This window comes from Amphiprion ocellaris, chromosome 15 (assembly GCF_022539595.1).
Source record: "Amphiprion ocellaris isolate individual 3 ecotype Okinawa chromosome 15, ASM2253959v1, whole genome shotgun sequence".
Lineage (NCBI taxonomy): Eukaryota > Metazoa > Chordata > Actinopteri > Pomacentridae > Amphiprion > Amphiprion ocellaris.
The window spans coordinates 27,682,896-27,706,151 of NC_072780.1; the positions used below are offsets into that span (position 1 = coordinate 27,682,896).

The window sequence follows — 23,256 nt, forward strand, 5'->3', positions numbered from 1 at the left end:
AAAGACGTTTCTCTCACACCTTTGTATTAGTGCCATAGATTAAACAAGGAAAGCACTCCGAGAGCGCACTACTCCACCAAGGAGTAAAAATGGGTCAAAATTATATATATATATATATATATATATATATATATATATATATATATATATATATATATATATATATATATATATATATATATATATATATAAAAGTAAAGTCAAATACATAAAATACATAAAAATCAGTCTATGAACTGGTGGGAGTGCATTCTGTCCTTCGATACTATTTTTTTGTTTCTTTGTTACTTCACCAAGGAGTTATGTGACCATTGCCATACGTTTGTTTGTCTGTCTGTCTTTCTGTCTTTCTGCAACATTTTCTCAAAAACAGACTAACAGATTTGGATGAAATTTTCAGGGAAGATCAGAAATGACACAAGGACCACCTCATTAGGTTTTGGCAGTGATGTGGCTTATAGTCTGGATCCACAGATTTGTTAAAGATTTCCCATTGAGAGACAGCAGCATGGCATCACTGTAACTATGACAACAAATGAACGCTACGTTCGCTGCCTGCTAACAATCATATGACTGTGATCCTACTACAAATCCACTGGGATTTATTGGGACTTATCCATCAGAAATGATACAAGGAACAATTGATTAAATTGTGGGGGTGTTTCCAAGTCCTGTCAATTCCCAACGCCTGCTACATATTCAAGTGACATGATTCGGTATCCGTACATAATGTACACATGCATAACACACACCTGTGCTCAGTGCAAGGTCATTTTTTATCAAGATTTCATTCATCGGAAATGATGCAACTGAGCAGCTTTGGTGTAGTACTGTGCTCTCTGAGTGCTTTTCTCGTTGACAATGTGGTGGATTTTTTTTGTCTGTTTGTGGTCAATTTGTATTTCTTTATGCTTGTTTTGTTTCACCTTTTGTGTCAAGCCTTTGTGTGTTTGTGTCTAAGGGGATTTGAAAAATCTAATTACGGTTTTTGTTTGTCATTCGGATCAGCAGAACAGCTGTGATCTGTGTGTTAAACAATAGGTCATGTGAAGATGTAAACGGGGCTGCTCTCTGGGGGCTCGGTCTAATACCTGGATACAAAGAGAGAAAACTCATTACCAGCTTCTATGTCATTAAGCTGCAGCTGCTGCTCGTTAGGGGTCAGAGGTCAGCGCTCTGTTTCCTTTCACTGTTGTTTATTGACACACGTCCCATGATGCACCTCACCTGGGGGCAGCCGGCCGACCTCGGAGCAGGTCTGAGTTTAATGATGACGCAGGAGGAAACAGTTTGTGCCCTTTTCTCCGTCTGATTTGCATCGAGCAGCGACCTGCAGCTCGACTCGCTGCTTTCATCTCCGCACTCATTACCAGCTAAATGTCAGAGCAGCGAAACGTCGTATCTGCACTCTGCGGCTGTTTACACCTTCACATCAGACGTGTTCTTCGCTTCCACCTTTAAAGTCCAGTTTGCTTTACACCAACATCCAGCAGAGTCTGCACGTACAGCGGCGACCCACATCCACAAAACACAAGGAGAAAGCTTCATCTGTTGATGCTGCAAATAAACTTATTCTGATTTACTGAGGCAGACTGCAAACTAAACAAACTTCTGTGCCGGTAAAAAATGAACTTGTTGCTGGGAAACAACTGCAGCAACACGCTCCAACATGTGATTCAAATAAATGACATAAACAAGGAGGAAAACAAAACCCTGTAAATTTTATCCAAACAAAGGAAAAGATGTGAAATTAAATTAAAAAAAATCTTAACTATAAAAAACAAAAACACATTGACATGAATAAAACAATGAAGTGTTCAGTTCAATCTGTGCTCAAGTAATTTTGTACAAAAAGTCTCTTTTTGTAGTAGCTTTGAGCCTCTTTTGTAGTTGTTGTGTATCTAATTGTGGTTTCTTTGTGTCTCATTGTGATTACTTTTGGGTCTTGGGAGATTATTTTTTCCAGTTGTGGTTGTTTTATGTCACCTTGTGGTCATTTTTTTGCATCTTTGTGGTTGTTTTTTTTTGTCTTACTTCGGTTGTTTCTTGTCTCTGAGGTTGTTTTGTGTCTCTTTCTGATTATTTTTTGTCTTAAGGTGATTGGTTTGTTGTTTAATTTTGGTCTTTTTTTTTGTCCGTAGTCCTTTTTTTCCAACTATGGTCATTGTTTGTCTCTTTGTGGTTGTCTTTTTTGTCTTATTGAGGCTGTTGTGTATCTATTTATGGTTGTTTTATGTCTTAAGTTGATTGTTTTGTTGTTTTTTGTGGTTGTCTTTGTGTCTGTGTTCATTTTTTTCACAATTTGTGGTCATTTTTTGTCAGCTTGTAATTGTTTTATGTCTCTTGATAGTTGTCTTTCTGTTTTTCTGGTCATTTTTTTCATCCATCTGTGCTTGCAGGTTTTGTCTTTGTAGTTTTTCTTTGCATCTGATGGTGGTAATGTATTTTTTGACTCTTTGTTGTCGTATTTTCATAACTAAAAATGATTACTTGTAGTATTATTCCATGATTTTTTTTTAATGCAAGTTAATAAAATGTTCTAAATTCAAACTTTTCAGCCTTGCAGCAACACAAACACTCTGACAGTTCAGTGTGAAATAAACATGACGAATGTTACTGAGTGTTACAGAAGTGGTTTTATCCAGTCAGAGATCCTTCGCAGCAGCAAAATGAAAGCAAATGAAACAAAACCGTCACTATGTTTAAACCTGCGGCTGAAGATAAATCTCTGAATCTCGACAGTCAAGGCTGAATCTGACGTCACACACATGCTGTTTATGCAGAAAAAAACCTGAGAAGAAGAAGACGGGACGACCTCAGGCTTCAGTTTCAGCGACCTTCAGGACTAAAATGAGAAACAGCAGCAGCTCGAGAATAAACTGAATTAACAGCAGCAGGAGGAGGCATCCCTAAAAACACAGAACTTCAGTCACATGTCTGAGATGGAGATCTGCCTCTTCTCGGTCAGAACGCAGTCGATTCACTGCAGGCGTCCAAACCCTAACAGACTGGAAAATTCCCACAAGCATGTTTTACTGTGTTTCAGCTGCCATTTGTCTCCTTACATGGACTCTTCTGTAACTGATATTAATCTAAAACTGGGCTTCAGCAGTAAACAGGACATATTTTCCTTCATCTGTTGTGAAATATTCTCTGTCTCAGCCCACCCTGAGTGTTTGTCCTCCTCAGTATGGTTTACAGATGCTCCTCGTCCTCTGAAATCAAAACTAGACAGCATCCTTATGACAGAACTTTTACTGATTTATAAACAACCAAAATTAAATGCAAATGGCCACAAAAAGACATACAATTACCTAAATGAAACACAAACTAACCATAAAAAGAAGTAAAATGACCAAAATATGACACAAACCAACCGCAAAACGATGTATAACATCCAAAATGGGACACATAATAACCAATATTAAATGTGAACGACAGCCAGAACATGTACAATGACAACAATGACGCACAAAAAAAATCACAAAATGATGTGATATGACCAAAATACGATACAAAACCACCCATATAAATTATGAACAAGCACAATAAGATGTAGAATGACCAAAATGGGACAGTAAACGATCACAAAAAGACATTAAATAACCAAAATTTGATAAGCCACCCACAAAAACAGGTATTGTGACCAAAATGAGACAAGCCAACCACAAAAAGATATAAAATTACAGGAATAAGACACAAAAAGATGTAAAACAACCAAAAGGAGACACAAAGCAACCAGAAAAGGTATAAAATTACCCAAATGAGACATAAACAAACAGCAAAAATACAAAATTACCTAAATGAGACACAAAGCAACCAGAAAAAGATGTAAAACAACCAAAGTGTGAGACAAAACAACCAATTTTAAATGAAAACAACCACAAAAAGAAGTAAAATGGCCAAACTGAGGTGCAAAAAACAACCAGTCTTAATCAGGACAGTTTGTCATCACAGAGCTGAACCTGCTGAGTGCGTTTGAGTTACAGTGCTGATGTTGTGTCTCGGTTTTGTCTGCCAACAGACGACTTTCACTGAAGGTCACTAAACTTCAAACACACCTTTGATCCTCAGAGTGTCTGTCCAACTCCATGTGGTCACATTTCAGATTTAAAACATCACCATGAGCATGTCTCTGCACGAGGAAGACATTTAGGCATTAAGAGGACATTTCTACTCTGTAAGGACATTTCTGCATTAGCAGAACAATTCTACACCGTGAGAAAGTTCTACACTGTATGGACATTTGTACACTGTGGTGACATATCTACACTGTGATGATGTTCTACACTGTGTGGACATTTAGACACTGTGAGAATGTTCTAGGTTGTTAGGACATTTGTACACTGTGAGAACATTCTACACTGCAGGGACATTTCTACACTTTCAGAATGTTTTACACTATGAGGACATTTCTACACTGTGAGAATATTTGTTCACTGTGAGAACATTCTACACTGTGGAGACATTTCTACACTGTGAGGACATTCTACAGTGTGGAGACATTTCTTCATTGTGAGAACATTCTACAGTGTGGAGACATTTCTACACTTTGAGAATGTTCTGCACTGTGACAACGTTTCTGCAGTATGAGGACATTTCTACATTAAGAGTACTTTTCTACATTGTCAGGGTATTTTTGCATCATGATAATGTTCTACACTGAGGGCATTTCTGCACCATGAGGACATTTCTACGCTGTGAGGACATTTCTGCATTAAGACAACATTTGTGCACTGTGACGACATTCTATTAGGAGGACATTTCTGCACCGTGAGGACATTTCTACACTGTGAGGACATCTCTGCACTGTGAGGACAATTCTGCATTAAAGATGATCTTGTACTTGTAGTTTAAAGGGTGAAACAAAACGATGAAGATATGTTCCACTCTTGTCCTTCTGACTGTGGAACGTTCGTCCTTGTTTGTGTTCAGACATTAAAAACCATTTCTGAATCATTTCTCAGCAGGTTTGTGTTTTCGTGCAGATTCCTCCTGGACTGAAATAACCGCTGAGCCCGAGGCGTCCGTCACCTCGTCCTCTCAACACTCTCAGTGAGTTCTAACACCGATGGACTCGTCCTCGCTAACAGACACCTCCTATCACGATCAAACCTCGTCACACAGGACCAGAAATAAACCACAATGTGCGAAACTAGAAGGCTTCATGGAGACAAACTGAGGGAGTCACAGTGGCTTCATAAGATCCTCGTCTGTCAGATTTATACCAGCAAACATCAAAAGTTTAAGTCCATGAGAGTGAATCAGTACCAATCCATAATCAAAATTCACCAGCTCATTTCCTGAAAACCAAACTGACCAAGTGTTTTACAGTGTTGTTTTTTTTTGTTTTTTTTTTTAAAGTACGTTTCTAGCGCCTAATGTGGCAATTCTGCGGAGGACTAAAGATCACACATTCATCAGTAAATAAATCAAAATAACAAATAAATCAAAATAAACAAACAACAAAAAATGCAAATGACCAACTAATGATGTAAAATGACCAAAATTAAATGCAAAACAATCACCAAAAGATGTGAAATGACAAAAATATGATGCCAAGCCACGGCAAAAAGTTGCAAATTAACTTAAATGAGTCACAAAAACATTTAAAATGATTGAAATGTGATGAAAAACAACCACAAGTAAATCCAAACAATTACAAACAAAAGTAAAACAGCCAACTTTAAATGCAAACAATCACCATAAGATACAAAAGAACCAAAAATGTCCCACAAAACAACTGCAAAAAGATGTAGAACAACCAAAATTAAAAAGCAAACAAGGAGAAAAAAAAGTAAAATGGCAAAAATGTGACACAAAACAATGAGAAAAAGATGTAAAATTATCAAAATTAAATGTAAACAGCCACAAAAAGATATTAATTAACCACTAACTAGTATCATGCGTTAAAGAAAAACACCCAACAAGAAGCTGGTGATAATTTTTCTATCTTTTATTGCAAAACACAAACAAATATAAACAATAAAGCTAATAAACAACATCTGTTCAAATTGTTCTAAAAGTTTTTCCTGTCACATTCATTAGTTTTTTTCTCTTTATACTGCATAAAAACCCTTTTAAAAAGTTTTTACTTTGTTTCTTCTCTTGCTGTTGTCGTGTTTGCAGTTTTAAAATATCAAAATAAACGTTTAAATTTCATCTGTTTATTAACACTTTCTGACAAACTGATGGGCTTTAACAGGACAAGGCAGTGAATGCTTTAAAATATAAACTGAATGATTTTTGATGCCCAGTTTCATTTACGGTCATCTTTATGATGTGTCTTTATTTTAGCGTTTATTTTCTCTACAGAACAACAGAACTAAATACTGTAAGTGCTACTCGCCGACAAAAGTGCTGGTGTTTGATTCACCGTGAGACTGCATATGTGAAAATGTTCCAAGAGAAACTGTGGAGAAGTGAAGTTTATAAAATAAAAAGCAAACTAACAGAGAGAGAATCACATTTACAGACACAACAGGACGTTCATGTGCTCTTAGTTTAGAGGATCTGGATTGTTTTATAAAAAATATGTCGTCACCATCAGAATCTGTTAGCAGCCCTTAACGTTAAAGGCTTCTACTGTTCTTTATTTATGATCAATAGTACGGAAGTTTATTTATATCAAAACTAGAGTTCAGTCCTTAATAGTAGTTAAAAAAAAAACATTTCCATAATTTATTTTTGCTTGACCCTCTGAAACCCAAAACTTCCTGGTGGGTTTGAAAGTCAAGTTTGTTTGTTTGTTTGTTTGTTTTTTAATTACAAAAATAACACTATTATCAGCCAGAAACTGTGAAAACAGACACAATCTTCAGATTTTCAACTTTCAGGGCATCCTTGAATTGTCTTTGATAAGTTTCTGTCATGAAAATTAATCATATCTTACCTTAAAATTATGATATCTTATCAAAATCACTTTATTCTACATGTCTCATGTAAAAATATGTTTAAAATAAATTGTTTGCTCCAGCAAGAATCTGTAAAATAACAAAAATTCTGCTTCTCCAGTGCAAGTGCGAAGCCATTAGTGACTCAGCTGTGACCAACAGTCACGTGATTAAAATTTAGAGACTATTCGGTTGAACTGCAGGCAGTGTTAACACAGAGCAGAGAGGAGGCAAGTATGAAAACTAATTAAAAATATAAGAAGTAAAATCTTTAATGTGTTGAGTTCACATTTATTTTTCCAGTATTGGTAAGCTGTACATTTGGGGATGGAAAAAAAAGTTGATTCCAGTTTTTTTATTTTTTTAAATAAGCAATAAACTATATTGTCTTTTATTCGTGGCATTATAATTGTGTCAAACTGCACAGGAGAGACTTCTGAGTCCTCTCTAATTCAATCATGGTTGTTCTGTTTCCATAGAGGTGCAGAACTTTATACTGCAGTGAAAAATGAGCCCACAGTCAATTCAAATGTGACATGAACAAAAAAACATCTTCTCGGGGTTCAGTGGGTTAAACAAGGTGGCTGCATAGTTTTAGTCGGTCTTCTTGGCCACTAAGGACCTACAAAACCCAACATTTTTGCGTTACAGTGGAACTATATTTTCTGGTTTTGGGGTTTTTTTGAGTGTTAAAATACTAGTTAAAATTTCACACAGGCCCTGAAGTCACCTCGAACTGTCTCCATGAAGGAGAATCTCCAGTTTGGAGGAGGAGCTCGCTGAAGTCCAAAAATAAACTGTTTGAGTTCGTTACTGTTGGAAAGACAAAGACTTATATCTTCACATGAGTCATTTGGGAATAAGAAGGGCTTTTATGAACACTGAAAAATCAATAATCATTGACTGGTTGCAGACTCCCAATTCTTCTCTGAGGGAATAATAAATAGACCCTTCCCTCAGGTTTTTTGTCTTAATTACCTCAAATAATTGAAGTAAAATTAAAACAACAAACAGTAAAACACAACTTAATCTTGAAATCCAAAACAGGCCACAACATGAACAATTAAAAGCGTGACACAGTTCATGTTCAGTGGTGCAAATTTCTAACAAATGCACAATTCTTGAAATCTTGTGGATGTTTGACTACAAGATTGAGTATGTTCATGGGAAACAAAAATTATTTTACTACATTTGGTGTCAGTGTTTTAGCAAAGTAACAAATAGATCAATTAATATAATTTCTTCATGAATTATAAACGTTTAAAGTTTTAACCTGCTGTTATGAATATAAATGTCATTTCTAGAAGACAGGTTGACTACAGTTTTGGTATAAATAAACTTCATATTTATTACCAGCAGATATAATAAAATGTTCAAACCACGGTCCTGTCATCTTTCTGCCACCTTCAGGTGTTAAAAATGTGATTCCTCATGTGATGAAGTTCATCTGTTTTATGAGTTCAGAACTCCACTGCTGAAGTAAAGATGCTCTGTGATTGGCTGAAATCCACCTGGACAGCCATGTTTAGGAGGGGGGAGGGGAACACTCTCTGCTGAGGTTAAAGTGACTCCGCCTTCTTTGGGTCAGGTGATCGCACACACACCTGACGACAGCTGGAAAACACAAACACATTTCCAATCAAAAAACTATTTTGGGTAAAATCATCAGAAGAAAATGCGACTGAACGTTTCTCCAGCTGTGTGAATAGAATCACATGTGCATTTTCACACTGTAGTCATGTAAATAAACATCACTAATTGTCTGAAGTCAAATTAACTCATCATGGTACAACTTTTTTGCTGTTTGATACAAAAAGAAAACTTAAAACAGTTCTAACTTTCTATATCAAATCTACAAGAAAAATATGTCTGAGCATCATTGCTCTGCCAAGGAACATGGCGGCGTTATGTGATGATCACCATACATTTGTCTGTCTGTCTGTTAGCACCATTATTAAAAAAAACAGACCAACAGATTTGGATGAAATTTTCAGGGAAGGTCAGAAATGACACAAGGACCAAGTGGTTAGATTTTGGCAGTGATGCTGCTTATAGTCTGGATCCACAGATTTGTTAAAGATTTGGGTATCATTGTGAGATAGCAGCATGGCGTCACTGTAACTATGACAACAAGTGAACGCTACCGTCAGCTGCCTGCTGACGATCACATGATTGTGATCCTGCTACAAATTGGCATCCGTACATAACGTACACATGCATAACACACACCTGTGCTCAGCGCAAGGTCATTTTGTTTGTGGGTACATCTATATTAGATGGACACATTCTATGTTGCCGTGATTTCTGATCATCACTAACTAATAAACAAGTGCTGCATTTCTTTAAAAAATGCTGCATTTCTGACACTGCCTTGGCTTTTCTAGTTCTCTCTGATTTCAGGGCTCTTGGATACACTAAGTTTTGTTTTAAACTATATTTAAAAGAGACGTGCACAGCAACATGAGTGATAAACAGAAGAGAAACACTGAAAAGAAAGATTTGGTTGCAAAAATTAATGCAACTGCAGGTGCAGGGATGCACAGCAAATGAGAATTGAATCGTGATCAAGGCTTCGGCTTTTCACATTGACTGGAATATCGATGCTTCAGTTCAATCTGTTTCAATTTCAACTGAAGTTCCTTTTCAACTTCGGTGAATCTGACATTAGAAAGTATAATTTTACTTTTTCTTAAAGGAATTTTTGCCCACACGCCTGTTTGAGCTGCTGAACTGAATGGAGACCAGAAGATTCCCTGCACAGCTGTGTATCTAGTATCTTTTGTAGCTGGCATGCAAGACATTTAGGGAACATTGGGAAAAAGTAATGTCTATTGATAAGCAAATGTTCTGTAAATGAGGCGTTTTGGGTTCCGTTTTATTAATATTTTGCTGCTAGGAGACACTCTGAATACAGGTGAAGATTATTTTAAGCCTTATTTTGATGAAGATTTGGACATTGGCAGAAATGTAACACAGAAGTGAAAGCGGAGTTCTGTTTTTTTTTAATGTGAAAGTGCAAGAAAAATATTTTGACCCAAAAATCATGAATGAAAAAATGTTCATTTTAAGGCTAATCAAAAATAATTGTGATCATCATTCTAGTCATAGTTGGGTGTATGGAAATATTTCAGCTCAAAAATTGTGGTATTGGCCAAAATATTCACTGTCTTGTCACCACATGAGGCAACATGACTCATCTGTTTAACCATTTAAATCAACACAAAGCTCCATATGACCAGTTCAAAGTCAGATCTGAATGCCGTTTAAAGCAAAAAACTATTTACCACTGAATAGGTTTTCACATTAAAAAGTCATTTTTCTGCTTCTTACTTATCTATAGTGACATACTCCTCAACAAAAACATCCCAATCCTTCTAGAATAATTAATTCTCTTGAAATAGACTTATCCAGGTCATCTGGTGAAAATTCGTGTATTATTATTTCTTTTTATATCATCAGAAAAACTAAAAATTTTATGTGCAAATATGAGGAAAGCTACAGTTGCCTCATCGCTTTGTATACAACTGATGGTTTTAATCTCTTTACTCCAAGATTAATGCTTTATTCACGCAGTTTATGAGCTAACTGCGACTCGAGAACAACAGATTTCATCATTTCACATGTAACCGAGCAAAAAAAAAAGGAGTGATTAAACACTTTTTAACATAATTTTTCAACATACAGGTAGTTTGAAAGTCTTATAAAAACCTGCGAACATCAGAAATAGATGTCCAGAGAGTTCAAATGTTGCTATTTTTCAGGCAAAAAGATGTTAACATGTGGTTAAATGTCACAAAAGGGTGTATTTTATCTCAAAGCAGGATCTTTTCCCAAATAACAAGTGAAAACAAGAGTCAAATGACAAAGTGAAATTAAACTATGTGAAGATAAAATAATCCAACACCGAATCTCAGCCTCATAGATGGAAAAACTCATATATCAGTGTTGAATGTTGACGAATGTTGCAGCACCGACACCAAAGGACACCTCGAGCGTATCTCTGAGACTAAATGACGTATTTGACGCACTGCGAACGAGGACGCTTCGTAAGAACCTTTTATCCTGACAGCAGACAAACTTTTGTGAATCAGTTTTTATTCAGCAGCTTTGATCTGATAGTTTTTATTCTAAATGTCAGCAGCAGAAGAAACAGACTCACAGTCAGAGTTTATTATTAGTCTGACGATTATAATCCTCGAATCTGACACCAACCTCAGAGAAATTTTGGTGCAAAGCAAAACTTTCCACACATGATCGCCCCTGAACGCATCATCGTGTCCACTCTACAGTCAAGATAGCTTTATTTCTATCTTCTTTGTTGTAGCTTTTATTTTCTCACTGCTGAGTGTGTGTGTGTGTGTGTGTGTGTGTGTGTGTGTGTGTGTGTGTGTGTGTGTGTGTGCGTGTGTGTGTTTGTCTCACCTGCTCAGTGTGTGTGTGTCTCACAGTGAGTGTCACAGCTGCTGTAAATTCACAACCATCAGGATTATCAGAGTCGAGACCAGCGCCTTGATTTCCTGCAGACATTAAACACACCGTCAGCGGATCCAGCTAAAACCCTCTAAACCGAAGAAGCCATTTCTGTTTTGTTTTGTTTTGTTTTGTTTTGTTTTGTTTTGTTTTGTTTTGTTTTGTTTTGTTTTGTTTTGTTTTGTTTTGTTTTGTTTTGTTTCGTTTCGTTTTGTTTTGTTTTGTTTTGTTTTGTTTTGTTTTGTTTTGTTTTGTTCCTGTCACATTTTTACTCACTGTGGGCTCATTTTTCTCTGCAATATAAAGTCCTGCACCTCTATGGAAACAGAACAATCATGACTAGAAGTTGAGAAAGCTTAAAAATGTCTTCTGTACCGTATGACACAGTTATAATGCCATAAATCATTAAAAAAGAAAAATCTAACGTTGAATTTATTAATTATTTATTTTACAAATATTGTGGAAAAGAAATGGAATCAACATGCACAGCATTTTGCCCATAAGTGTCACTGATACTGGAAAATAAAATGGTGACTCCACTTAACAACAACAACAACAACAACAACAACAACAATAATAATAATAATAATAATAATAATAATTTACATTTTTAATTTGTTTCCATGCTTGTTTCTTCTCTGCTTTGTTTAAACACAGCATGCAGTTCAGTCAAAATGTTTTGGACTTTTTGCAGGTGACTGTTGCAGCTGAGAAACTAATGTCTTCACAGCTGCGCTGAGATACACAGAATGTTTAATTTTTTACAGAATCTGATTGTAGCAAACCATCTATTTTTGGAAATTTTTAAATGAGACACGAAGAATAAACTGATTTTGATGAAATATCACAGTTTTAACCACAGATGAAAATATGGTGATTTTTTTCTGTTTTCATAGTTTCTGTCTGGCAACTGTGTAATTCTGTAATTCTGGTGACTAATTAAAAAGATAATATGCCATCCAAACCTGTCAGTGGGTTTTGTGGTTCAGTGAGTTAAGGCAGGTTTATTTGCAGTGCATATTCCATACACAGAAGTTACTACAATAGCTACATGAAGTGCAGTATAGTATTTAAAAAGAGAGAAAAACAGCATAAAAATAGTGCGATTCAAATTAAAACAACAGGAAAATAAATAAATATTTAGGGATAAAGTATAAAATGAAACATGTCAAAAAGTTTAAAACAGAGTTTAAGGAATACATAAAAACAGAGACATTGATGATTATAGTTTTAAACATGAAATATGTTTGTAAAAATCTCATGTCTTGTGTTTACTGTGATTTCTAAAAAGCTTTATTAAAAGTGAGGTAAGTTATTCAATATTATTCAGTGTAGAGAGAGCGCCTCCTGCTGGCAGCCTCTCAGAATAAATCCATGAGGCGTTTTATATCTGCTGTATTTGAACCATCAGACTGATTATTGCCTCTTTGACTATGTAAAATATGTAAATATGTTTATCATCAAAGTTGCTGCAGTTTTATTGGTGTTTACGGAGTTTCTGGAGTTAATTTGAGCAGCTTGTGTTCAGTCTAATATCAGCTGTAGTGTCTGGTTGAAGCCACCAGGTGTGGCTTTTGGTTCACCTGAGAGGAAGGTTTGTGTCACTGCAGCTGTTCAGTGCAAAAACTCCATGTTATTAACGACATCTGGATCAATAATTACACTCTGATCACAGTGATTTACATTCAGTTCCTGCAGACTTTCTCTGTTCTTAAACCAAGTCTTCATAACTATAAACAGAATGATTTATATGATGTCTTTTTCCTCTAAAGAGAGGCGAGTTCCCACAGTCTCACTGTGGGAATCTAATTTTAAATTATTATTGTTTGTAATGCTTTTTATAGATTATAGATTTAATTGTGGCTCCTTCAGCATTTTATTTATTCAGTGCTTCAGTTGTTTCTTGTTGTTTTACTGCCTTCAAAGACTTTGATTTGCTCTAACCTGTATGGAGTCTAGCACTCTATGGAGCCTGAGAGTCAAAACTTTAAAAGCCTCCTTTCTAACGGTCCTTCACTTGTGCTTAATTTTGGTTTTATATGTTTTAATATGACTTTTGTTTATTAGAAGGATTTATATAAATGTTGCCTATCAGCAGAAGGACGAATAAATATGGTTTATCGAAGGTCAAACTTAGCTGTAATTTGGTCAAACCTGGTTTGTCCTGGTTGAACTGCGCTAATGTATGTGAAGGACTCTATACAAATGACGTATTATTGATTGACTGACGGGCTGTACAGTGGGTGGGTGGTTAGCACTGTCACCTCACAGCTAGAAGGTCCCTGGTTCGTGTCCCGGCCTGGGCCTGGGATCTTTCTGCATGGAGTTTGCATGTTCTCTCTGTGCATGAGTGGGTTTTCTCCAGCTTCCTCCCACAGTCCAAAAACATGCTGAGGTTAATTGGTGATTCTAAATTGTTCATAGGTGTGAATGTGAGTGTGATTGTTTGTCTGTATATGTAGACCTGTGATAGACTGGTGACCTGTCTAGGGTGTCCCCTGCCTTCACCCTAAATCAGCTGGGATAGACTCCAGCCCCCTCATGACCTTAATGAGGATTAAGCGGTGTATAGATAATGGATGGATGGTTAAACCTGGTTTGACCTGGTTGGATTGCACTAATGTGGATGAAACATCTGTACAAATATCATGCTACTGATTGACTGTTGTGGTTGGTGACAGAATCCTACTCTTGGTTTAAGAGAGCTCTGACTCGTGTTTAATGCTGGTGTAGTTGAGGTACAACTTAAACCTGGTTTGGTTTTGAGTTATCTGAGGTTAAACTGAGGTTAAGCTTAAACCTGCGTTTGATCTGTCTGAGCTTATGATTTATCTAAGTTTGGTTTGATGATCGAGTATGGAAGGTTTAACTTTGCTTTAACTAAGGTTAACCTTGAATAAGTCTGGTTTAAATTGGCTGAACTGCTCTGTATGGAAGGCTCTATACAGATATCGTATTAGTGATTGAGTGTTATTAGTAGGAACAGATCTAAACCATCAGAGCAGGTACAGGAGGTTACACCAAGGGATATCTGAGATTGACTTTGATTTAACTGTCAACTACGACTTAAAGGAAGCCTAACTTTGGTTTAACTTGATTAAACCTGGTTTAATCCAGGTTTAACTGATCACATTTGAATTGCACTAATGTGTACAACAGGCATAGCGCAGATAGGACAGACTGAATGCAGCCTTAGTGGCAAAACTCAGGGCAAAAAAAAAAAAGCAAGTGACCTTGACTGAAGTTTCATTCTGGATTAACTGAAGTCAAATTTAAATCTGGTTTGGCTTTAAGTTATCTGAGTTTAAAGTGAGGTTGATCTTAAACCTGACTGTAACGTATGTCAAGTTGTTTTTCATTTAATTATGGTTTAATGATCAACTTGAAAGAGGAACAACTTTGTTTTATAAAAGGTTTAAGCTGGTTAGACCCGGTTTATCTGGTCACCTTTGACTTACACTAAGTCTCTGTACATACAACATGTTATTGGTTGATTAACTGTTGTGGATATGGCAGACCCAGACCAACCAGAGCAGACAGAACAGACTGTGCAGTCTGGGAGGCGACACTCGGGGCAGAAAGACTCTGACTACAACCTGAAACAATAAAAGTGGAAACAAATAGACACAAATCTGATTCTGAGGCTTTCTTGCAGATAATTTCACGTCTGCGGTTTGAAAGCGAAGACAAACAACAGTTCGTGAACTTTCTTCTTCTGTGGTGGGTCTGCTTCGAGGAGATTTATGGTTCTGGTGTCAATAAGTGAACACTGAGACTCATTCATCTGTGAGACGTCGCAGAAAACCAGACTGATTGAACCCAAAGAGACCGAACAGCATAGACCACACATCAGCATCCATCACATCCACTTATGCGAACGCTGTAACGTTTTTATTATACATTTCTGTACAGAGGAAACAACAAACTATAGGATCTTTTCTGATGTAACCTCTGTTTTGTTGGAGCAGCTTTAGCTCATTCTTGTTTTCAGTGTTTCTTCTGACTCTGTTGTTGTCTTTACACTCACCACCACTCAGATTTGAGGAGAGTCGTGTTTGTCGAAGCTGCACAGATCAGATTGTCTTACAGAAACCAGATGGACTCCGACTGTTAACAGAATCCACCTGCTGAGTCAGAACTTTTATAAATAGCATCAGACCGACCGCCGCTTTGATCCGGATCATCAGGTTCATGTTGGTTCTGTTGCTTAAACCCAACAACGTGATCCCAAAAACCAAAGTTTAAAACTGCGCCTGTGGTCAATTACACCTGGTTTCATGGAAATCTGACATAACCTTTACTCAAGCCAAGTTTAACCGTGGGAAAAATTCAGGTTTAAATATGCTTTTAGTAGGGTTTAACTGAGGTTTAACATTTTGTTTAACTGTCTGACAGGTTTATTGAAAGTCTGACTTCATCTGTGGTTTAATTTTGGTCTATCAGAAAACCTGTAGCAGAAATTGTTGTAACTAGTTTGACTTTAGTTTATCTTTTTGACTAGATTAAGTTGAGTTTAAGTGAAAAAAAACTGGTCTAACTTAAGTTTAATTTTGGGTTAACTGGGAGAACATAAACCTGGTAGAAATAGTTAAAACTGATTTAACTTTGGTTTAACTTTTGAACTAGATGAAGTTAAGTTTAACTTCAGGTTAAAATAGCTTCACTGAGGTTTAAATTCAAACTTGTCCGATTGAAATGTAACCTTTGAAATGTAACTGAGAGGGCAAAAACCTGGCAGAAAACAGTATAAGTGAAGGTTAGGGTAACCAAGTTTCATTTAGGTTTAAATGAAACCTGGTTTAACTGAGGTTTAACTTTGGTTTGGCTCAAGTGAGGTTTGGCTTTTGAACTAGATTAAATAAGGTTTAACTTGAGTTTAACTGAGGTTTAAATTTAACCTGGTCTAATCAAGATTTAAGTTTGGTTTAACTGAAAGAACTGGTAGAAATGCTTAAGGTAAAATTGTTTTAACTTTGGTTTAACTTTTGAACTAGATGAAGTGAAGTATAACTTAATGTAGTGTCACTGAGTGTAATATTCAACCTGGTCTAATCATGGTTTAACTTTGGCTTAGCGTCGGTGTAACTGACAGAACATAACACTCGTAGAATTGGTTTAACTTTGTGCTAACTTTTGAATTAGATTAAGTGAAGTTTAACTTTAGGGTAATTGAGTTTTACTGAGATTAAAATTCAAGATGGTAGTTTGGTTTCACGAAGGCTTAACTTTGATTTAACTGAGGGAACATAAACCTGGTAGAGAAAGGTCAAAACTTGTTAACTTAAGTACAGTTTAGGTGGGGTTAACTTAACTTCAGAGGTTTAAAGTTACCCTGGTCGAACTGAGATTTAATTTTAGATTAACTAAGGTATAAATCAGATTTAACTTTAGTTTAACAGAATTTACAGCTGATTGAAATTGGTAAAACTGGTTCAGTTATGTTTTGACTTAAACCTAGCTTGATTGTAACTGAGGTTGGATTAGGCCTGGTTTAACTAGTTAAACTTTGGTTTAAATTAACTTTAGCTGAGTATGCGTACAGTTTCGACTGATTGGACGCTCTTACCAGAGAAACAGGAGGTGATGCGGCGCTACGACCGTGAACACCGCCCTTCACAGTGACACCTCTGGTGGTTGCCATGGTAACAGTCACTTCCTCTTGCCCTTGCTGCCCTCCTGTGTCCTCTTCCTCCCGCCCATCCTCATCATCCTCGTCCATGAATCGCTCGCTGAACCTGTCCAGGTCCTCGCTGCTGGCGTTACCTGAAAACACCAGCGAACATTCGTCATCAGAGGGACGACAGAACATTAAACGTTTTTGTATTTTCATGCTACTTCATCCGCTACTAGCTAGTTGTGACTAATGGCAGACTGTGACTTACTGTAGAAGCTGTACTCGAAGGTGGCGTTGTAGTCGGAGTCGTAGTCTGGAGCCTGCGTGAAGTCGCCGTAATACTGAGCCTCACAAACTGAAAACACAATGTGGTCATGTTAGCATTAGTCAGAACACAATAGACCACAAAGACACACACAACCTCAGAGTTCGAGCTAAGCTAACAGTTCCCCTGTTTCCAGTCTTTATGCTAAACTAGGCTAAATGTACCTTTGAAGATGTACTGTAGCCACTTAGCTAAATGATAGCCAAAAAACAATAATAATAAAAATATTTGATTGTTTTGATGATTATATTTCAATTGAGATAGCTGTATATCTTTATTTTTAATTATAATTTTTTTGAATTTATGACATTATGAGCTCTGTGGTGACTTTAATTTGTGGTGTCGTGTGTTTATTGTGCGAAAAGAACAAGAACTCACAGCAAAAGACAACCGTATTTACAATTTAAGAAATGTTTTTATCACATTTTTAAAATCATACATTTTTCTGGTGTCTTGTGCGTTAAAACTTCTATTGCACAACACAAAATATAATCTTAAACTGATGTTCACTGTTCTCAGTGTATATAAATACATGTGTGTGGAACAAAACTAATTTCCAACAGTGGATGAAGTTCTTAAATCCTATATTTGTACTTAAGCATGAACACAAACAATGTAAAAAATAAATACTCCATTGCATCTAAAAGTTAAAGTCTTACTTAAGAGAAAAATAAACAAACAAACAAACACAAAATTACCATCTTATTTTGAAATGTTCCCATGCTGAATTACCATTTCAAAATTAAATGGACAGTCTTAATTCCTGCATTTAATTGGAGATGCATTCATATGCAGTCAGTAAAAGTGACATTAACCACATCATGTTTTCCTGTAACCTGTAACAAGACATCCACAGTATTTGATTGATTTCTGTTTTGTGGAGAACAAATGAATCACAAAGCCGCCGCAGTGTTGAGATGTTGTCTCATGTTTCCTGTTTATTTTGTTTTTTTCCACGTCTGCATGTATGAAAGTTATTTTTCCTTCAGTAGAAACTGTGGGGAGTGTTTGGCTGCATTCTGCATCCAGAGTGTGTTTTCACTTTGTTGTTGAACAGAGTTCAAACACAGAGTTGTTGTTTAAAGAGTCCACATTTCAAACATTTACAGGCTGATGATTGTGTTTTTAGGTTCTATTAGTGACAACAAAGATCCCGGATGGTTAAAAAAGAAAGCATTTTGTTATGTTTTGTTTTAAAAACTTGGGAGGTCTAAAATAAACCTAGTAAGACTCTTCCATTCCTTGAGCCGCTCCCAGCTTTACAGACCGATCAGAATTTTACTCAGTTTCAGCGAAGAAACTCAGAAAGCAATAGTTGTTTAGATGGAACCGCCTCCTCACTGCTTTCAAATGAACTATTCAGAAAGACAAGCTGCCTCATAGTCACAGCCAGGTTTATTTACTTTATAGAGATGCTTCTCCTAACTCTAAAATCCATCCATTATCTATACACCTCTTAATCCTCATTAGGGTCATGGGGGGCTGGAGCCTATCCCAGCTGACTATACCAGTCTATCACAGGGCTACATAAACAATCACATTCACACCTATGGACAATTTAGAGTTACTAATTAACCTGAGCATGTTTTGGACTGTGGGAGGAAGCTGGAGAACCCAGAGAAAACCCACACATGCACAGGGAGAACATGCAAACTCCATGCAGAAAGATCCCGGGAAGTCTGGGGAACGAACCAGGGATCTTCCAGCTGCAAGTCGAAAGTGCTAACCACCAATCCACCGTGCAGCCCTAACTCTAAAATGTCTCCACTAAAAGTCAAACACACCAAATGTTCTGCTGTTGGCTGTAAGAGTGAACACAAGAATCCCCATGCACTCCCAGCACCTGAGGAGCTAAAGGTCTAGTGGATTTTTATGATAATGTCACCACACCAAATGGAAAATCCTTGGTGTTCGCATGTTGTGCCGTTACTTTGGCTAACGTTACTATTAGCTTTGATTGTATGTCCACAACTCAGAACTCGGTGGAAACTATAAAGCTGGGAGATATTCAGAGATGGTGGAAACTTTAAGAGTGACTCAAAACAAGTAAACAAGGACTTGGCGGGTTACTGTATTTCAGTGCAGCCTAAACTAACTCAGCAGGTTAGCTTCTCTCCTGCTCTCTGTGCACACATATTGTGCATTTGAATACAGCTGAATTCCCAATACAGCTGTTCTCCTTTACATGTATTTCATAGTTTCTGTTGTCCAACATCAGAACAAGTATTAAATGACGTCAAAAACGCAACCCAATGAAACTACATGGAAACCAGAGGCCATTTCAGAGACATTTCCCAGCTGCTGCTCTGCTAAAATACTGATTATATTAAAAAAAAAACAATGTTCTCCAACGACCTCACCAAACATGTGTTTAAAAAAAGAATTCTGCAATATTTCCATGTGAAATGATGCTTAGAGAGAAATTTGTGATAGAAAGTCTTGGTTACACACTCATTCAGCTACCATGCACTGAACTGTTATTCTCTGTGCTGTTAATCACAGACACATAAAGAGTTTTCTTCCTGAAGGGGGTGGAGACTTTAAAGCAACAGACACCAAAGCAGCCAATTTAGATCAGGACTAAAACCAGAAATTATACACTTGTGGTGAAATGAACCATATTTGTGGCATTTTGAGCTGAGAAACTGAAAGACACATTCTGGGAACATGTGAGATTTACATTGATTGGCTGAAAAAAGGCTCAATATGGGACCTTTAAGTTCCAAAAACATGAACTCCTGTTACTGTGATTAGAGTAGGGTTAGCAAACAACAAATAAAACATGGGGAAAAAATGGTACCATTGGTGTGTAAGCTGAGCCAATCAAGCCTTTCATACTTTATTACCTATTATTGATGAACATGTAGCAGAAAATTGTGAAAGAGAGGGTTTATTTTTCAAGAATTTTAAAGCCCAAATATCCTCCAATTCTGGAATGCCCCACTAGCTTCTGTCTCTTTAAGGCTCCCTCCTGGACCAAAACCAGCTAATGTGTTTTGTAAACCCAGCAGATCTCTGAGTACTGACAGTAAGATGCTCTAACAGACTCGTGAGGAAATAATGTGAAATTGAGTGGCAGCTGCTAATTCTTTGATACCAAACTAGCTGTTCTGCCGTATTGTGCAAATATGTGACATAGTGATGTAGATAAGGAACAAAAGAAAAGCCTGGACTTCAAACGAGGTATTTCCGGGTGGTAAGAAGCAGTTTTTTGAGAATAAGTCCCATTGGTGTGGAAGTTTGCAGACCTTTTATATGGAAAGAAAAGCAGCTATACAAACACACTGAAGGAGGGACATCAAAAGCAAAAAAGGTCTCTTTAAAGGAGTCATCATAAATCCAGCTGCTCTCATACAGCAGACAGTTGGTCGATGGTGGTTTTCTAGTGGATCTGCAGCACTAATTTTAAGAAAATGTGACTTAACGGCTGTTTCTGTCCACGTCTGATGATTCAAACAGCAAGCGGAGCTGATTGTTTGAAGCAGGTGGATTTAAAAGCAGACATGAAGACGACGGATGTTATCAGGACGAACTGATGAGAAAAACCTTCATTCACAGTCTGATGGGAATCCTGATCCCTGAGGATTTATCTCCTCCTCCTACTCCTCATCCATCAGGCTTCTCCGCCTGGGAAAAAGTTTCTGCTGATCCTCTGAGTTTCACATCACCAGTCTGACCTGCAGCTGATAAAGACCACAGAACGCCGTCCTCCCTGAACAGCAGGATTCATTTGGTTTTTATCTCACATACATGATGAAAAACAAATATAACGTCATTTCTGGAACCTCCTGCTGAGGAACTGCTCCTAAATTAAACATCTTACTGTTATAATGTTGCACTGATGTTCTGTTATTAATATTTTTAGTATTTTTTGAATAAATATAAAAGGGCTCATTAGTTAGTTAATATTTGTTTTTATCTAAATAATCCTTTGATTTGTGTTTTTTTTTCTTCAGAGCAAAATAAGCTGAGCATTTTATGCTTTATCTGCACTTCATTTTGTTTGTTTGTTTTTTCCAATAAATCTGCTAAATTTTGAATTATGAACTCTTTAAAAGTAACATTTCTTGGTTCCCACGCCTCTTATCTACCAGCTTACCAGATTTCAGGTTGTAAAAAATAAATGTCACAGTTTTTTAAGTGCCCACAGGATGAACTAAGCTGTGATAAAAACAATGGTTGGATATAGACTTCAGTTTGATTTAATCCTCTGAACCATAAAACCAGCCAGTAGGTTTGAAAACCATCTCTTTCTTGTTTTTTTTTTTTTTTTTTTTATGAAAATCTGCAAAATTACACCCGTTATTAGAAACAAAAACGGTAATTCAGAATGAATAACTGGATTTTCAACTTTCCGATGGTCCTTGAACTACTCATCTGTAATATGCTGCCCTCTGTGGAAAATTAAATCTGAACTTCATTAAAATCTCTTCATCCTAAATGCCTTATTATACAATTTCCCCCCAAATAAACCGTTTACTCTAAACAGATTTTGTTTAAAAATAAAACATTTGAGCGTTTAGGTACAATTGAGGAGCCATAAATGACTCAACTATGACCAAGAATCATGTGACAAAAATTCAGGGACTTTTTGTCCGAGTGTGTTTTGGAAAAGAATATTCAACATGTTGATTCCATTTTTTTTTTTTTTTTTTTTTCAATATTTGTAAAATAATCAAAGACAGACAACTTTAATTTTTTCGTTTTTTATGTAATTTGTGGAATTATAACAGTCATGCTGGATAGAAAACATTTTGATTTTTTTCTCTCCTTCTAGTCATTGTTGCGTTGCTTCCATAAAGGTGCAGATTTTGAGTCATTTATTAATGAATTCTGAGATATTTTGGACAATTTCTAGACAATTTTTAATTTATCACGAATATTTTCTACTCATTTTGGGTCTTTTTTGTTATTTTGACATCCTTTGAGTCATTCTAAAAAGCTTTCTGAGTCATTTTAAACAAGTTTCAAGTCCTTTTGGGCATATTTAAGTCATATTTATGAGTAATTTTTTTGTGGGTGAGTGAATTTGTGAGTTTTGAGACATTTTGGACTATTTCTCTACTTCTAGTCACAGTTGTACTGTTTAAATAGAGGTGCAGGACTTGAAAAATGACAGATTATGAGTCATTTTTGGATGAATTCTGAGCTATTTGGGACAATTTCTAATCAATTTTTAGTTCATCATAAATATTTTCTACTCATTTGGGGATCTTTTTTGTTATTTTGACATATTTGGAGTCACTCTAAAAAGATTTCTGAGTCATTTTAACAAGTTTCAAATCCTTTAGGACATATTTAAATCATTTCTGAGTGATTTTTTTTTTTTTGTGGGTGAGTGAATTTGTGAGTCCATTGTGACCCATCTTCAGACATTTTGTACTATTTCTACTCCTAGTCACAGTTTTATTGTTTCCATAGAAGTGCAGGACTTTATATTGCAGTAAAAAATGAGTGTACAGTGAGTAAAAATATGACGTGAGGAAATAAAATACGCAGAAACTGCTTGAAGTTCTGTAGGTTGATGTTTTAGAAGCCAACAAACACACAGCAGTTTGTTCAAAAAGTATATTGTGTCCTTTACTTTCAACCAGATCAATAAATTCAGTGATTTACGTTCATAGATTTATAATCCAAATGTTGAAGCTATTAAACCTGCAGCTGTGACAAGTTGTTTAGCCAGAAACAGACTTTTATTATCATTATATTTACATTATTGTAGCTTGTTAAAACACCTCCGGCTGTATTTTCCTCCATATATGTGGTTCTACGGTTGTATATTGCGTTTAGCTCACATGTATCATGTGTGCGCTGACACACAACACAACGGCAGCTACAACTCATCTGAGTCAAACACAAAAACAGCTGCTGGACTCTGCAGGTGAACCTGAAACTACTTCCTGCTTCTGTTTCCTGTTTCCTCTATAAAACACACACATACAGATAGACAGACA

At 36.4% G+C, this 23,256-nt stretch overlaps 1 protein-coding gene across 1 annotated transcript in view; it reads right to left on the minus strand.

Moving 5' to 3' along the window:
* Positions 1-5,941: 5,941 nt before the first annotated feature.
* The window catches only part of si:ch211-191i18.2 (uncharacterized protein LOC564095 homolog), a 26,111-nt gene continuing 8,796 nt past the window's right edge, over positions 5,942-23,256 (minus strand). Inside the window, exons 2-5 of the mRNA XM_035952516.2 lie at positions 17,246-17,332; positions 16,930-17,126; positions 11,316-11,410; positions 5,942-8,507 (exon numbers count right to left, since the gene is read on the minus strand). Of these exons, the coding sequence (XP_035808409.2) occupies positions 11,348-11,410; positions 16,930-17,126; positions 17,246-17,332 (347 nt within the window). The 3' untranslated portion in view covers positions 5,942-8,507; positions 11,316-11,347. The remainder of the gene's footprint in view (positions 8,508-11,315; positions 11,411-16,929; positions 17,127-17,245; positions 17,333-23,256) is intronic.